General features: G+C 58.0%; 5 protein-coding genes across 5 annotated transcripts; 2 read left to right on the forward strand and 3 right to left on the reverse strand.

The window, feature by feature from the left end:
* Positions 1-980: 980 nt before the first annotated feature.
* Positions 981-1,764, reverse strand: BDZ90DRAFT_24760 (hypothetical protein). Its single transcript, XM_025507602.1, has one exon. The coding sequence runs from the start codon at positions 1,538-1,540 to the stop codon at positions 1,094-1,096; it is 447 nt and encodes a 148-aa protein (XP_025365408.1). The 5' UTR covers positions 1,541-1,764; the 3' UTR covers positions 981-1,093.
* Positions 1,765-4,056: 2,292 nt separating this feature from the next.
* BDZ90DRAFT_273117 (hypothetical protein) lies at positions 4,057-7,339 on the reverse strand (the record flags this gene model as incomplete). The annotated part of the gene is made up of 3 exons (XM_025508789.1): positions 7,160-7,339; positions 6,975-7,075; positions 4,057-6,473 (listed from the first exon to the last, which is right to left on the reverse strand). Exons 1-3 carry the CDS (start codon positions 7,189-7,191, stop codon positions 4,057-4,059), a joined length of 2,550 nt encoding a protein of 849 aa, XP_025365409.1. The 5' UTR covers positions 7,192-7,339.
* A 408-nt stretch (positions 7,340-7,747) lies between these two features.
* Positions 7,748-9,786, forward strand: BDZ90DRAFT_229794 (putative MAS1-mitochondrial processing peptidase beta chain precursor). The gene is made up of 4 exons (XM_025505212.1): positions 7,748-7,946; positions 8,033-8,198; positions 8,269-8,919; positions 8,991-9,786. Exons 1-4 carry the CDS (start codon positions 7,833-7,835, stop codon positions 9,488-9,490), a joined length of 1,431 nt encoding a protein of 476 aa, XP_025365410.1. The 5' UTR covers positions 7,748-7,832; the 3' UTR covers positions 9,491-9,786.
* Positions 9,787-9,914: 128 nt separating this feature from the next.
* BDZ90DRAFT_257855 (PLC-like phosphodiesterase) lies at positions 9,915-11,786 on the forward strand (the record flags this gene model as incomplete). The annotated part of the gene is made up of 1 exon (XM_025508008.1): positions 9,915-11,786. The coding sequence occupies one exon, from the start codon at positions 9,915-9,917 to the stop codon at positions 11,784-11,786; it is 1,872 nt and encodes a 623-aa protein (XP_025365411.1).
* Positions 11,787-12,077: 291 nt separating this feature from the next.
* On the reverse strand, positions 12,078-15,935 carry BDZ90DRAFT_215143 (putative ubiquitin-specific processing protease 21; the record flags this gene model as incomplete). The annotated part of the gene is made up of 6 exons (XM_025504208.1): positions 12,078-14,284; positions 14,361-15,073; positions 15,149-15,185; positions 15,275-15,441; positions 15,558-15,699; positions 15,779-15,935. 6 exons carry the CDS (start codon positions 15,933-15,935, stop codon positions 12,078-12,080), a joined length of 3,423 nt encoding a protein of 1,140 aa, XP_025365412.1.
* Positions 15,936-16,205: the final 270 nt, after the last annotated feature.

Raw genomic sequence — 16,205 nt, forward strand, 5'->3', positions numbered from 1 at the left:
ATGATGACGAGGAGGTTGAGAAGGGAAGAGAAGGGAGGACTAGAGAGCCGACACCCTCGTCTACAGGCGTGGGAGATAGCAGGCTGAGGGCGATCAGAGTCCGAACGATCTCATGGAATGCGACACCCGAGTGGCAGTAGTGAAGTCGAGGGCAGAGAGAGACGACTTCAAGATCCAGACTCAGACAGGGCCTGATGACGGACGGCTCTCGTCTCTGCACTGCTGGCTGCCTGTTCGCCACTAGTGTGGTTCAGCACGGCGAGTAGGTACGTCGTCTTAGTGTCGAAGCGTAACAACGACGCTCAGGTCGATGGCGCTGCTCCTTCTCCTCCCCGCACAGAGCGCACTGCGACGCCTACAAAATGAACCCAACCGACCAACCAACCAACCAACCCACTCACGGCCGGCTATTCATCTCCGCTCATCGCAGCGACGCAGCCTTTCGCAGGAGGCACTCAAAGTTGCCTTGCAGTGAGTTACCGCACGCACGGTGGTCTTAGATTTGGCATGCTCCTCCGACTCAGCCCCCTGTCGACTGTCCATTGCTGCATCGGCTGAAAAAAAAGGTCGAGCTGCCTGACCTGCGTCTTGCTACTTTGCCTTTCTGCTTGTCTGCCCGCCTGCAAGTTTGTGCGTGCGCGCGCCTTGTGTGACGACGATGTCTCCTCTTCCTGGCAGTCACCGGGGTCAGCGGGTTGACTGCAAGGCGGCCGTCCATTTATTCTCACGCCGTCGACAGCCTACCAAGCAATCAAGCTGCCCATCGGGTCCGCCGCGAGCTAGTTGAGCTGGCAGGTGGTGGTAAGGCGAGGGGCAGACACAGGCAAGCTGCGCCATCGCACTTAGCGTCGGCGGCTGCCACGCCATCGCATCTGCCTCTAGTCTATGTCGACGTTGACACTCAACGCCCACCTAAACCCAGCTGCTGCTCAACGAGAAGCCAAGACCGACTAGCGCCCATTGGCAGGGGCGGGCCTTCACCGTTGAGCTGCACAGAACTTAATCGTCCCTCCCGCGCCTGCGAAACGCTCCTCATGCCAGTGTCCCGGACTTTTGACTTCAGAGTCCGGCAGGCCCATTGAAACTGCCTACCTCAACGTCGGATCGGCCATTCCTTCACGCTCAGTCCACCCTCATCGAGTGAGATCGCCCTGCTTTGGGCCGATGATGACGCTCCATCACGGGTGTTCCGGGTAATGCGCACAACATCTGCCAACCTGTCTGTCTCTCGCTCGGCAGCACGGTATCCTTCTTCAGCAGCGGCCGCTTTCTCTTCCTTGCCCTCCTCATTGGTCACACTCCCCATCGAAATGGCCTCATCTCTCGTCAGGATCTCCCTTCCCCTGCCCTTGCTGCCCTTGCTGCGCCTTGGCCGGCTTTTGCTTCCCGCTGCCCGCCTTGCTGGTGCATCTGCTGCTACTCCTCGCGTCTGAGGGACAGAAGCGAGACATAGCGGCACACGCCATGTCTGCAGCGGGCAACCCCCTCGCCAAGGAAACCGTGAGAGGTGCGCGCTGAGCGTCGACATCGAGCCCGACATCGACGTCGCGTCACTCGGCTCAGGGATGCCCGCTGTGGCAGAAGCGTGGGATCCGCAAATTGGGTGAAATTGCACCGAGCGACTCTCGATCGTCTGTCTCGAAGACCGTCATCGCTGCGCGCGCCAGAAATTTCATCGTTGTGAAGCATCTGACAGTAGCGTCGACGGCCTCTTTAGGCTGCCGCAGACGGTTTTGGCATGGCGCTGGGCAGAGGCGCTAAATGATCATCATCCTTGGAGCGCCATCCCACTCACCGCGGGCCTTGCAGACTTCTCCTTCTACGCGCTCTTACTGAGCCTTGCTCTCAAAGGAGGCTGGGATTGATCTCCGTCTGGGGCGGACAGCAAAGTCAGGCACGGCTTCGTCGACTCTTCACACTTTCTTTCCGCGAGCAAGGCGGCCTCATGTCGAGCGCCCACGTCCGTCCAAGCAGCTTTTCAGAATCCTCAACAGTCCGACGTGGGCGTACGACCTAGTCTGCCATCCTCTCCGACACTCGGTGTTGCAGCACTGGGCGCAGGTTCGCACACCCTCTTCTCACGCTCGTTCCGCGGTCGACGCGCTTGATCGGGCGCTTCACGATGGAATAAGCGCCCAGAGAATGACGCTCCGCAAGCTGACATTGTCATCGTCAATCACTGTCAGATTTCCGCGGCCCCCTCCCGTGTCGATCAGCAACTCCCACGCTCACTAAGCCGGCCTCGGCTTGTCCGAGAATGGCAGGCATTCTGGTGCTCAGAGGTGAGAATGGGTTGTCGGCTGGTCTTGATCGAGTCCTGACGATATGCTCCTGGACATGCACTGTAGCATCACATTGTGTGAGGGGAATGCAGGCACGTTGACGATGAGTCTATTCGCTCTCAGCCGCTAATTTGGTCCAGTTCTGCGCGGGGATTGGGAGCACCGCCCGCGGCCGGCCTGTCCGACGCCATTCTGGGGACTCGACTCGACCAAGCAATACGCTGTGGTGCTGGTCTATTTGAACGCCAACGTCGACGGTATCCAGCCCGAAGGAGGGAAGGAGCGCCCAATCTGTCATCGGCCCGAGGATGAGTGATTCATCTCGCGAGGCACTCAGTACTCTTTGCCTCACTTTCGAGAAAATGTCCTTCGCTTGACTGACCGAATGGCATCCCTGTCGGCCGGCATCCACCGCTGTTTGCTCTCTAAAGTATACCGGTACCCGCTGCGTTGGGCCAAGCCATGTCAGGACCCACAGCGGGCACTTTGCTCTGCCAGCTTCCGGCGCGCGCCTTCGCAGAGACTTCGATGAGACCTCCCCCTGCCTGCCATGTGCATTGCAAATCTCGTGAGACGTGAGACGGCGTCAAGGCTTGGATAGAGTTGCGGCATTGGTAGCGAGCAAGATGATGTGTTCGTGGAACGGCTGTGCCTGGATGGGCAAACACCGATGATTTGACGTCGGTCCTGCTGCCGCTGCCAATGCTCAACTTTATGATTTGTCCACGTGCCGTGAGCATAATGCTGCACCAAAGAACAGCAGCATTCTTCAGTAGCGAGCTGGCCCCGCGCAGGCACTCAAGCTACCGTGGGCGATATCCATCGCTTATTCTCTGATGACCCTTTGCCCAAGACTTGAGTTCACGAACAAGCTCCTTACGGCCCTCTCGAGACTCGAGGTGTTCTCCGCAAGCGTCGGCGTAGCGGATAGCACCGGGTCATTGTCACCGTAAGCTTGCCTTATCCTGGCCCGCCACTATAAGGTTTCAAGCTGGCTGCATTTGCATCGACACTTGGCATGGCATTCACTCTACTTCACGATCTCGCGCCACTGAGATCTTACTGCCCTCGGTGGCGTGGAGAGTTGAAGATCGCGATCCCGGCTTTTCAGTCAGGTACGATCTCGCCTGCAATCGAATCGGCAGCGCATTGCAAGCGTGACCCTCCTCAACCTTCGTCGCTGTATCAGCGTAGCGCTCCAATTGCGAGGGGCCCTGAGGCAGTCAGTACGCGTACGACGCCTACCGAAGATCCGGCTGCCCCTGCTTCCCACCGCTTGAAGCGAGAGCAACACAAGAGACGCGCTCTTTGGTAAGGTAGCCAACATTTTGTCCCAATCGAGATCGAGTGAGATGCGAGGTGGGAGCGCAGCGGCCCGAAAGAATTCGTTCACCTACGACTGCACGGCTCACGATGATGCGTCTGTGTGCGCCACGATCTTTCACTAGGTTTTGCCATCCTCCTGACTGCGCATGTTGGGCAGGCGAAATGGCAGTGATCGAAGCTGGCCAACGTGGTAGATGAGAATGGGCTGAAACGACAATCAAGAAAGTCGGCAGGATCACACATCACACTTTTCATCGATTAGTTGACGATGTCAGGGCTTTGCGAGGACGTTCTGGGATCGTCTGCGAGAGAAGAGAGACAGGACGGGAGAAGATTCTCGGACAGCAGGCCGCATTGCATTCTCTTTTCTTGGATTGACAGATCTGAACAGGAACGAAGAATATCGTTGGGACACGAGGGCGACAAGAGTAGGAGAAGCCGTGGCTTCCTAGTGACGCGGAGGCCTGTGTCCATTACCAGGTGGGCGTCCCTGCTGAGCCTGAGGCAGATGACCCCACTGCGTCACCTGCCCACCGTACAGCACCCCCGGCGAGGGTAACGTAGGGGCAGGGCCCGGTGGGCGAGGCGGCAGCCCAGAGCTGGGGCCAGGTACAGCCGCTGGCATCGGGGGCCGTGGCGGAGGAGGTCCAGGCGGCGTCGGAACGGCAGCTTGGGTGCTACTGTCAGAATTGTCGCCGCCATCACCAAGCGAGCTCAGCAGAGACTTGAGCAGGCCCGGGTTGCTAGCGAGCAGGGAGGTGATGTCGGCTTGCGGAACTGACGAGAGGGCCGCCGCCGCTGTGGATGAAGAGGTTCCCGCATTACTGCTCGAAGAAGCGGCCGCCTCGCTGGCCCCGCTGTTCAGGGCACCGAGGACCGCGGCTATATCGTTTGACTGCCCTTCAGCCGCATTATCTGCTCGACGTGGGTCGTGAGGTGGAGCAGAGGGCTTACAGCCGTTCGATCCGGCGGAGCGAGGGTCTACAGCGGAACTTGGCTGTGATGGAGGAGATACCCCACTGCCGCCGCCGCCGAGGTTCCTGAGGAGGTCTTGTAAGTCGCTCGTCGATGTACCAGCGAGCGGACCAGCTGGCGAACGGTTGACTTGAGAAGGCAGCGAGGTAGAAGATGAGACAGGCGGCGTCGACGTCTTGGCTTTGAGGGTACCCTTAAACACCACAGCCACCAGCAGGAACATGTCAGCATCCCTCTGCTGCTCCTTACCCAGCAACGATACCGGACCGAGCAGCTCCAGCCACTGCGGAATCGGTGCATCTTTAGGTAGAGGGGCAATGTAGAAGTCCTTGATGACCTTTCCCTTCGTCTCGCGCGAAGGAAGCAACACTCCATAGCGCTGTCGACGATACAAGTAGTTGAGGAGCTGATCGAACGACGCATCCAAGGCGCCAGGGCTGGTCGGGCTTGGCGCCGGAGCCTTCTTGAGTGCTTCCGGTTCGAATGACTTTTCCAAGGCGAATACGACGAGCTCTGTACGAGAGGCGAGGCGACTCTGAAGCAGATAATCGCTTGCCACATTGCTAGGCAGGCGTCCTTCGAGAACCGTAGAGATCGAAGGGAAGAAGCTGCTGCCTGCTGAGTGTACTTCCATGCTGCGGCCTGCGACTTGTCTGACCGTACCACTGATGGTGAGCGCCTCGTCCGGCATGGTGATGGCGCCACGCCAGAAGAGAGGAAAATCTTCTAGTGGTGTAGTGGACTTGGGAGATGGCCCCCCCTTGGTGTTCTCAGAGGTTGATGCTACCACCTCAACGTCTGCAGTCGACCTCTGCGGCGATGATATGCCCTGGAGGAAATTGTCGATGAAGTCATCGGATGCCTTTGATGGCTCGTATTCTTGATGATTCCTCTCGTCCTGCGACACCTCCTTCCCACCCTCCTCAGCCTGGTTGTCGTCTTCATCCTGGTGGCGATCCTGTAGCGACTGGTCGTTTCTGGGCCCGCCTTGCCAGACAGTCGAGAAGTCAAAGCTTGGGACACGCGGTGAAGCATCGTGTTGCCGGCCACGCACAGGGCTTGCCGACATGGGCTTGATTTCGTCTCGAGGTGTAGGTGATCGGTCGTCCGCTACCACGACGCCTGACGGGCTCTGTCCGCCATCGAGACCACCTACGCCAGTCGACTGTCCCGCACCTCTTCCTCCATTCTTCGCGCCAAAATTGTCGCTCAGAGGCCCCGCATTTTCCCTCTCAACCTCTACCTCTCCCTTGTGCGTAATCTTCCTGATGGGTCCCACCTGCTGCTGCTTGAGCACACTCTGTCTCAAGGCCTCTTCTCTAGCCTTCTCTGTACGAGCACGCATGGCAGCATTCGCCAATTGCTCGCTCGGTAGCGTCGCAAGCGTGTCAGCGTCGAGGTCTCCAGCGACGATGCGAGCGCGCAATTCTTCATTGCGATCTCTCAAACTGAAGGACAGAGTACGGAAGCGGTCCTTGTATGCCTTTTGAGCTGTACGGAGACTGGGACGACCTAGAGCTGCCTCTGCAAATGCTTCGAACACTCCCCCCTCGAGCTGCTGCGCGTATATCTGAGCCGCTGCGTCTGGTGATGGAGACGATGGAGACGTTGATTCTGCTCCTCCTGCCTCCGCAAAGATCGTCTTCAAGATGCCAGCGAAGTGAGACGTGGCGTGCGCTCGAACGGCATCACTCTGAGCATCCCTACCGCCAGAAGAGGAGGAGCCACCTTTCGATGACGATGATGCCGCGGAAGCGCCCGAATGGGACGGCTTGCGACGCTTGTGGCCATCGTCGGTGCTCACGCTGGCCTTGCGTTTGGCAGGCGGCGAGGCACTATCGATCTTCGTCTTGCTGGTCATTGCCTTGTTTGAGTCACCACTTTGGTTCACTGGAGAAGGGTGCCGAGGGTGGATGGTCAGTTTCGACTTCAGAGGCGTGATGGATCATATGAAAGCGCCAATGCGGATGAGGGAAGGAAATACGAGACTGACAGCCGTTTGAGCATGGCCTGTCAATGTGCGAGTAGGCAACCTGCTGCCACCCACGCGTCGTGACGAGCATCACAGAGTGGAGCGACGTAGAAAGGATCTTGGTCCTCGAGATTGAGATGGTGAGCTCGCCCTGCGGTCGAAGCAGCACGCCGGCGATGGCGTTGTTCGCCAGCGCTTCCATCGCTCGCTGCGTGCGACGCAAGACAGCAAGCCGTGGGGCCGAGGCAGCAATGACGAGGCACAGACTACTCTATCGGACAGACGATGAATGACATTCTCTCTTCTAGCCCAAGTACGACGGTGACCGACACATCTGCGTAGTCTCCCGCCTTGATGGGGCGTAGCGCCTCGACGACGAGGGCAATGATGAGGAAGGCTCTGCTCGAATCGGTACTCACTTCTTGATCCCTCGCCCGTCTTCTCTGTGCAATCCGGACACCTGTACTCGTCCAGCTTATCCAACGTCTTCTTAGTGAGGCCAACGCAGGCGGTGTGGAACCTGTCAACGAAAGCAGCGGGGCATAAAAGGTCAATATCGCTCGTCTGAAGCGATGCCGATATACTGGCGCATGAGCTTACTTACCAGTCATCGCATCCGCCTGCGCACCACACCATTGGTCTTCCATCATCTCCACTTCGGCATACGCAGTACACTGCCTCGTCTTCGTCGTCTTCCTCATCTCCTTCATTCTTGTCTTCCGCGATCGCAACGTCAGTCTTGCTGCCTTGAGGCTCAGACGGAGCATGCGATGTAGCCCTCTCACTACCTGCGTGACTCGTACCCCTCTGTCGCCTCTCCGTGTTTGCCTCTTCGGCCTTCTTGGTCGGCTGACGCGTCCTAGCACCTCTTCTGAGCTGAGGCGCTTCTGACCCTTCTGCCATAGCTACGATACGCGTGCACGCTGATGCTGCAACAAGGGAAGTCAGTGGTCCGTCGTGGTTGTACGCGGTCGATGGTCAAGATGAGCCGGTTGCTCAGCGAGGCTGAGCGGCGGCGGCATCCTGTCGTCCTGGTCCTAGCGTGTCATGCATGGCCTTGGGTCCTCCGGGCGGGGCGGCTCAGCGCGCGCAAACCACGTGGCGCCGAGAGCAGAGTCGACGTCTGGGCTCGAGACCACCCGAGGGCGCCCGTCGGCCCGCCCGCCTCGTTGTCGCGAGGAAAGGGCGGCGACGGCAAGGAGCATCAACCTTCGACGTTGCTCGCCATTGGTCATCACCATCAGATCTTCCACCTCCTCATAGCGAAGCCTGCAATCATGTCGGCTCGCTTCCTTGTCAACAACGCTTTGCGAAGAGGGGCAGCAGCCCCCAAGGCGCCGCGAGCTTCGGTCGCTCTCCCTCGTACCCTGGCCACTGCCGCTTCTCGATTCGTTCGTATCGTCGGCCAAGCATCGACAAGAGCAGCCAGAATCGTTCATGCTGACAGCTGCACCATCTTCCACCCCTCTACTTGCAGCCCTCAACTCAAACAACAGTCCTCTCAAACGGCCTGACTGTGGCTACCGAGTCGAACCCGTCTGCCCAGACAGCCACTGTTGGAGCATGGATTGACGCCGGCTCGCGAGCTGAGACTGATCGCACTAACGGCACGGCTCACTTCCTTGAGCACATGGCCTTCAAGGGTGTGTAGCAACGGGATTAGGCGCCTGATTACCGACAGTAATTGACATTCTTTGCCCCTCATTCTCACAGGCACCGGACGACGCTCGCAGCACGCCCTCGAGCTCGAGGTCGAGAACCTCGGCGCTCACCTCAATGCCTACACGTCGCGCGAGCAAACAGTCTACTACGCCAAGGCTTTCCGCAAGGACGTAGACAAGGCTGTTGACATCATCTCTGACATTCTCCAGAACTCGAAGCTCGAGACGTCGGCCATCGAGCGCGAGAGGGACGTCATCCTCCGCGAGCAGGAGGAGGTTGACAAGCAGAATGAGGAGGTCGTATTCGACCACCTTCACTCCGTTGCTTTCCAGGGACAGCCTCTGGGACGTACCATCTTGGGCCCCAAGCAGAACATTCTCTCGATCAAGCAGTCGGACCTCGCCGAGTACATCAAGTCAAACTACTCGGCTGACCGCATGGTCCTTGTTGGCGCCGGTGGTGTCGATCACGACGAGCTCGTCAAGCTCGCAGAGAAGCACTTCTCTGGTCTCCCCGTCTCTTCGAGCCCACTCGGCAAGTCGTCTTCATCTTCGGCTACCAAGTTCGTTGGCTCCGAGGTCCGCATTCGTGATGACACGCAGCCGACGTGCAACTTCGCCATTGCCGTCGAGGGTGTCAGCTGGTCGTCCCCGGACTACTTCCCCATGCTCGTTCTGCAGAGCATCATGGGCAACTGGGACCGTGAGTAGCAGCGCAAAACAAGATGGTGTGTTCGTCGCTGAACCTTTTCGTCTACCTCCCCATGCCACCAGGCTCCCTCGGCTCCTCTCCCCTTCTCTCATCCCGCCTGAGCCACATCGTCTCGTCCAACAACCTCGCCAACAGCTTCATGCACTTCTCGACTTCCTACTCTGACACCGGTCTCTGGGGTGTCTACATGGTTTCTGAGAACTTCGGCCAACTGGACGACCTGGTTCACTTTACCCTCCGCGAATGGCAGCGTATGTCGACCTCCCCTACCGAGGGAGAGGTAGAGCGCGCCAAGAATCAGCTCAAGGCATCTCTCCTCCTCGGTCTCGACGGGTCGACGGCAACGGCAGAGGACATTGGACGTCAGCTGGTCACTGCAGGCAAGAGGAAGACCCCGCAGGAGATCGAGGCTGCCTTGGAGGCTATCACGCCTGCGGATATCCAGAGGGTGGCTAAGAAGTACCTCTGGGACGCCGATATCGCTATTGCTGCTACTGGGCAAGTGGAGGGACTCCTCGACTACAACCGCATCCGTGCGGACATGTCGTCGATGGTCTGGTAAAGGAGGGAGAGCAGCATACAGGGTCGGAAGGATGGATATTCAGCGGAGCGGCGAATTGGCTGCGTGTAGAGCTGACGAGGCCGCAAAAGCGGTGCAGCCTCTTGGACAGGATCACAGGAAATGACATAGCTTCACTTCGATACAATGCCGCCGCTGTATGTCTGAGATTGCTCGATGAAATGGCTCTCCCGCGAAATCTGTCATCGTCGTTGACCACATTCATCACGAAGGTGCTTTCCACGTTCGCACCAGAAAATCATCTGGCCCAAGCGCGTCCTCGGTCCATTCGTCTCCGCGTTCCGATTGGATCGCTCCTGCTTCTCTTCAATCCCATTTCATTTAGGGGTACAGCTCACCTCCTGTCTTCCCAAGCGCCGAGATGGAAGGCGCGATGGCTATAGAAGACGAAGAAATGACAGACAGCATGGCCTGTCCTTCCTCCGCTACACTCGTCTCGTCTGCTTTCACTCCCTCCTCTGAGCGCCGGCGACTGATCGAACAGAGCAACTGCGCAGCTAGCAGTAAGCCGGACACGATGCCCCCGCCGCAAAAGAATGGCATGGAAGCTCAATCTGCAAGGTCGCCCCACATTTCGATGAAGGTCATCATCATCAATCGCCTGCCCAAGGCAATAGCACCGATCCCAGTCCAGCCGCGCTCTGTAGAATCGCAGCAAGGGGAGGAAGCCACCAGTCTTCCAGAGCTTGGGGAGAAGGCCTCCGTCTGCCCTGCAGCGACAAGTGATTCCCCAACCGTCACACTGAACCTTGGCAAGGAGTACCTGCGCAGGAGGAAGCTCACCCTCGACCTCTGCATGGTCGATGCCGGCACAGCCAACTTGAGCTCATCCAGCGACAATACTAGGTGCAGGGTGACCCTGCGATGTTTGGGTTCGAACGGAAGCAGTCATCGCTGCTCCAGTCGCCATTGGCGCCTCGCTGCCGTCTCCCTCCCTTCTGCCGCAGCCGGCTCAGCCTCGACGTTGGCATCACCGCCCTTCTATGCGCTGCAAACAATAGCCGGGCCCCACCTACACGTACTCCTTCTTCCCTCTCGCGCTACCGCAAGCTGGCAATCTAATCTACCGTCCTCGTGGCCTATATCCTCTCTATGCTTGCCCGGCACTCACGAAACACTCGCACGGTACGGCTGGCCCATCACGAAATGCCAATCCCTCGCCGCGGTCACTGGTGCCCAAGTGAAAGCCGGCATACGCTGGATGGACTTTCGTGTCACGCCCAAGGGCGAGAAAGGCAAGGAGAGGCTATTGGCTTATCATGGATCGACAAGCCAGCGGATTGAGCTGGGTGCGGCGCTGCAGCCTATTTACGATTGGTTGTCTAGCGACGGAAAGAAGGAAACGCTCATCCTCTCGCTGAAGCCCGAAGGTGGGGCCTCTTCAGCAGACGTCGAGCGCTTGCTCTACTCTCTCTACATCACTGGCGAGATCCGGGTCAAATTCTGGTGGCTAGACAACCGCATCCCTACCCTCGGGGAAGCTCGCGGTAAGCTAGTACTCTTCTCCCGCTTTGGAGGCGGCAACGACCAACCTGGTGGGATCCATCCGCCCATCTGGCCGGACAACTTCAAGGGACATTTTGCCTACTCGCTGCCCACGGCGGGTCAAGGTGTGGTCACGCAGGACTGGTACAAGATAGGTGGGAGCTATAAGGAGATACCTACCAAGTTTGGGTTGGCTACAGAGCTGCTGACGTTGGACCACCCAGCGCCCCTGTCCAATCCGGACGGTACGCCTCGAGATCCGTCAGAGAAGCCAGCATCTGGGCCGGGACCAGCGTCGGATCCAACCAAACTGGTGATCAATTTCCTCTCTGCCTCGTCTGTTCCCCTTGCCCTACCGCCTTTGATCGCAAAGGGGTTCGGTTGGACAAGCAAAGCGGTCCCTCCATGCTTGAGGGTGCAGGGGATGAACAGCAAGATGGCGGGATGGGTTGCTGACCGATTGGTGGCCGAGGCCACTGCGCCAGGGAAGGCTGAAGGGAAGGAGGAGCATGTCGGTGCATTGGACAATCTGCAGTGCACCTTTCCCACAGACTTCTACGATGATGATACCCTACCCGACGGCGTGGGAGGAGGCAACGATGGGAAGACTGGGTTGCTTGTCTCGCTGCTGATTGAGGCCAACTTCACGCGGGCTGCCAATACAAAGCTAGCTGACGACCAGAAGACAGCGGGGGCCAAGGCAGGCTGGCTACCCAGTCTGGGTCTGCCATGGACCGGCGCCGGAGCAGCAGCAAAGCACGAGGCGATGACGAAAGACGGCGCTGGGCTGTGAACAACAGCGTGTCTAGAGTAGCCAGGTGGTGTGAGAGGGCGTATCGTACCGGAGACCGCATCGCGTTGCCCACCCTGCCTGCATTTTCTCTCGACAGGCCGCACAGCAATGGATCCGCAATCACGATACATCAGCACAGAGCATGAAATCTTTCGAGAGTGATGAAGAGCGAGGATTCAACAAGGGACAAGAAAGAAAGGCGAGGGGCAGAGAGGGGAACCGAGATGCGAATGCGTGTGTGCTAGGCAGAGGTGGTGAGGGGGAGAATGGGTACGATGCCAGCAGGCCCGCTCAACTCCTAATCTTGATCCCCCGATCAACTGCCGCCGCGCCAATCCTAGCCCCTGCGCCGCGCCCGCTCTTATCCACATGGTCCAAGCCCAGCACATCCTCTGGCAGGAACTTATGCTCGTACAGCACATCCTCGTCCTCCAAGTACGCCGGCTGCTTGAATGTTGCAGACTGACAAAGCGCAAAGCGATACTTGGCAAAGTCCTTCTCTGACACATCGAGGCGAGCCTGCAACCTTTGCCTCGTGTCCGCGAACTTCTCGCCTGGCTTAACGACAAGCTTGAACGGCACGCCGTGGGTACGCGCCACGTCCTTGCTGAAGTGGAAGACGTTAATGATCTTGTCGTCTTCGCTTGCCTGGATCTCCTCGACCGGGATCTCCTCGGCGAACAAGTCGACCGACTCTGGTATGTTGCCAATCATGTCCGTCGGCTGGTACTCGCGCTGCTGCCTGTAGGCGCAGGCAGAGGGGACCTCGAAGATGCGTATCTTCCTCGACCCATTCTCTGTTAGGGTCACAACCTTGGAGAGGTGCTCGCACAGGTCGTGGACGCTGCTCGTCTTGGGGAGGAGGAAAGGATGTACGGCTTCTTCCTTATTATGTGCGCCGGTCCAGTAAATGCGCAGGGAACGCTTCGTCTCGAGCTCGACGATGCTGATGTCAAGGAGCTCGTAGTAGAGGAGGGAGGCTTGCCCTTGCAAATATGAAGGGCTGACTATCTCACTGACAGTCTGGTTGGCCGTGCGCTTCAGTACCGTCTTCGGTGTTCCGTTGGGCCCGTTGCCAGTCGTGAAGCGCAGCATCAATGGCTGGTGCTTGAGACGATCTGCCACCTTGTTAGCCATGGTGTCGTAAGTCATCTTCTTGCTCAATGTCATCTCGAACTCCTGCTTGTACTCTGCATCCTCGGAACGAGGCTTGAAGAGGACCTTGATCTGGTTCTGCAGGAAGTCATAGAACTGAATCGGGTTCGAGTAGAGGGACTGCATCTCGTAGTCTTGAGCGTCCTTGTCCGAGATGTCGACCTGGAAGCAAATCACATCGCCGTCCTGAATCTCGCTCTGGGCGAAGGTAGCCTTTGACTTCATCTGCTCGATCATGCCTGGCTTGATCTCCTCGTAGAGCTTGATCTGCGTCTGCGGTGTCCATCGCATCAGCTCATTGATCGTCGGTATGAGATCTGAGACCTTCTGATTGCGGTTGACGTAGACTCGGCCCTGACCAGTGAGAGTCTGCCTCGAGACGTCAAAGTACTTGAGGAAGATCATCAGCGGCGGCGACTGAGGATCAGAGGCTGGCGGTCGCATCTCCGGGGTGACAAGCTCGAGGAAGAGGCGCAGATCGTTCTGCCTTGATGCCATGCGATCTCTGACCATCTCGAGCGTGAGGCTCGTGTCGTTCTCCGGCACGACAGTGTCCGGACGAACAGTCTTGTTCTGGCGATTGACGAGGACCCAGAGACGGAATGCCTGTGGTGAGAGATTGTACTCTTGCGCTAGGCGATTCTTGAACGTAAGGTAGGGCTCGTTCTTGAGGACGCGGAATGAGGGCAGCTCGCTGGTCGGCAGGTTGCGCTCCTCGAACGTCGCCAGATCGAAGCCCTGGTGCACGCGGAATGTTTCCTCGGTGATGATTTTCGTCGTGAGGTAGAGATGCTGCTCTTCCCTCTCCCTCTTCCTCGCCTCGAGCTGCAATCGCTCTTCCTCCAGTCTCTCGCGCAAGTAGCGCGGCGTGTCCTCCTCGACAAAGGGCTTGAGGATCTCGTCGGCCATCGAGTCGCGAACGTACACGAGCATGTAGGCATTGGTGAAGCGCTTCATTGCGCGAACAGGGGCTCGTACGCCGGTCTGGCCCATGTGTCCATTGGGATACTCGCCGCCAAAGTTGTCCTCGAGCACCTCTCGCTCCAGCACCCTCGTCACGCGATCGTCATCGAACTTGAACCAGCTAGAGTCCTTCTCCGGCTTGATCAGCGTGAAGTAGTGCCCACCGTGCAGGTCACCCGAGTGGACGAGCACACCGTGCAGGTTGTACTTCCAGTCTTCGCCTCTTGCGGGCGTGTCTTGGTCGAGGTAGTCTGCGAGGTCGATCTGCATAGGGAATTCGTGGCGGTCATTGATCTTGACCATTGCGTCCTTCTCAATATCGTATTCAAAGCGCTTGAGTTGGAGGTGTAGGACCGGCGGGAACTTTTGGAAGATGACGCCTAGCGTAGCGAGAGGGAGAAGGACTGGTCAGCATACGCTCGCTCGCCTAGTCGTGGACAGCGGGGGCTGCCGTACCCTTCTTGGCGTCCTGCAAGCCGTAACCCTCAGCGTGGTACTTGTTGTCCCCCTCAAGCATCTCCGTCTGAATGTAGTCCTTGAACGACTCTTCGAGCGTTTTCATCCCCTTGACGTTGAGTTGAATGTCGTAGAAGTCCTCCTCTCTGGAGCTCTCATAGTCAACATTGACGCAGCGCAAGTAGCTCTTCATCCTCCCCACGAATAGTCTTGTGATGGCTCCATCAGCCGCGGTGCCCTTCATCTTGGACTCTAGCTTCTCCTGCAGCACGCGATTGAACTCCTGCACGTCATGCTGGAGGAATGAGTCTAGCGACTTCCACCCAAAGGACTTAGTCAGCTCCGTCGTCCCCACGGGCTGATCAGACGACTGGAGCAGGTAAAAGACGCGCTGCAGCGCCAGTGCGACGCTTTCTTGCGGGATGTCGTTCTCTGTCGGAATCTGATAAACTGCTCTGCGGAAGTAATTTGTGAAGAAGAGGGACTGAAGGAGCGAGTTCATGTAGCAAGTGGCTCCTTGGTTCTTGAGGCCGACGAAGCCCGTCTCCTTTTTGGAGTCGTAGTTGATGAAGTTGTGCCAGAGGACGCCTGTCGGGTCCTTGAGGACTCGCACAAAGGCAGACACCTTTGCGCAGTCTCCCTCGATAATTGGTCTCGGGTGACCATTGCTTGTTGATGTGAGTTTGCGCAGCTCGTTGAAGCGCGTGAAGCCCCTGTCGCGAAGACGAGAGATGAGGAAGGTCAGAAGAGAGCTCGCGAATAGGAGACAATCATCCGCTCTTGCTCACCAGTCCATCTCCTCTGCAGTGAATCGATGATGAGCCTCTGCAAGATCGCAAGAAGGGGCGAAAGGACGGCGAGAACTGTGAGCAAGTGGCATCGAGCACCCAATCATCTTAGCGCCCGCCACTCACGGCTTGTTGAATAGATGCGAGGATCGTTGGGGTTGGAGATGACGAGGGCGAATTGCGCGCAGACGTGCCAGCCCTCTTCGCGCTTGGTATCAGCATAGTCGAGGTAGACGGAGACCATGTCATTGGGTTGTCCATTGGAGTTGCCAAAGGGAAAGAGGAGGATGCGCCTAGTCAGGTGAGGGCGAGGGCGAGGGCGAGGGCGAGGACAAGGTGATAGGGAGGGTGTCAGAATGGACAGATCGGAGTAGAGGCTGAAAGCGCCTCTCGTTCGCTCTTGACTCACCACTTGTGACCGCCACACTCGAAGACAGGACTGGTGAGTCTCTTCTCCAATCTAGGCCATCCAGCCACATCCCAGTGGAAGACTTTGAAATCGTCTTCTTCTTGGGCGAGATCAGCGAGGTGCTTGGTACCAAAGGCGTGCTCTGCGCGAGACAAGGCAGGGCGTTGCAGGTGATCAGCATTGCTCCCACCGCATGCATGAGGACTATCATCGCTACCCACCCTCTGTAACTGGAATGATCTCATCGACGTCCATGGGCGTCATTGGCTTGCCATCCTCAACGGGCGTGACGACGGCCTGTGATGGATCGAAGTTGTGCGCCTGCGATTGGGGAGCATGGGGTGAGTACGTCTCTTCGTCGATAGGGCGCTTCCCCATATGCTTCTCTTGGTAATGCGCAGATGGTCTTCTCGCGCTCACCATGTTGTCAGGTCAGGGCCACAGGCCTGGGAGATGAAGTGACTAGGTTGGTGCGATAGGTACGGCGCTCTACCGTAGCGATCCCTTCCTGTGCGTCGCCAAGATGGAGCACTGGGTCGCGACTCTAAGAGTGTTGAACGGGCCCGGCGCTCGGCTCTGACGAGATGAGGATGATGAGGAGGAAGAGAGGTGACTTGGGACGACGCGCGGTGAAGAGACGATGACGGA

This window comes from Jaminaea rosea (assembly GCF_003144245.1).
Source record: "Jaminaea rosea strain MCA 5214 unplaced genomic scaffold BDZ90scaffold_1, whole genome shotgun sequence".
Classification (NCBI taxonomy): domain Eukaryota; kingdom Fungi; phylum Basidiomycota; class Exobasidiomycetes; order Microstromatales; genus Jaminaea; species Jaminaea rosea.

Coding starts and splice junctions, on each gene's coding strand:
- BDZ90DRAFT_229794 (XM_025505212.1), top strand. CDS start 7,833: ATGTCGGCTCGCTTCCTTGTCAACAACGCTTTGCGAAGAGGGGCAGCA. Junction 7,947..8,032: donor CCACTGCCGCTTCTCGATTC/GTTCGTATCGTC, acceptor CTCTACTTGCAG/CCCTCAACTCAAACAACAGT. Junction 8,920..8,990: donor CATCATGGGCAACTGGGACC/GTGAGTAGCAGC, acceptor CCATGCCACCAG/GCTCCCTCGGCTCCTCTCCC.
- BDZ90DRAFT_24760 (XM_025507602.1), bottom strand. CDS start 1,540: ATGTCGGGCTCGATGTCGACGCTCAGCGCGCACCTCTCACGGTTTCCT.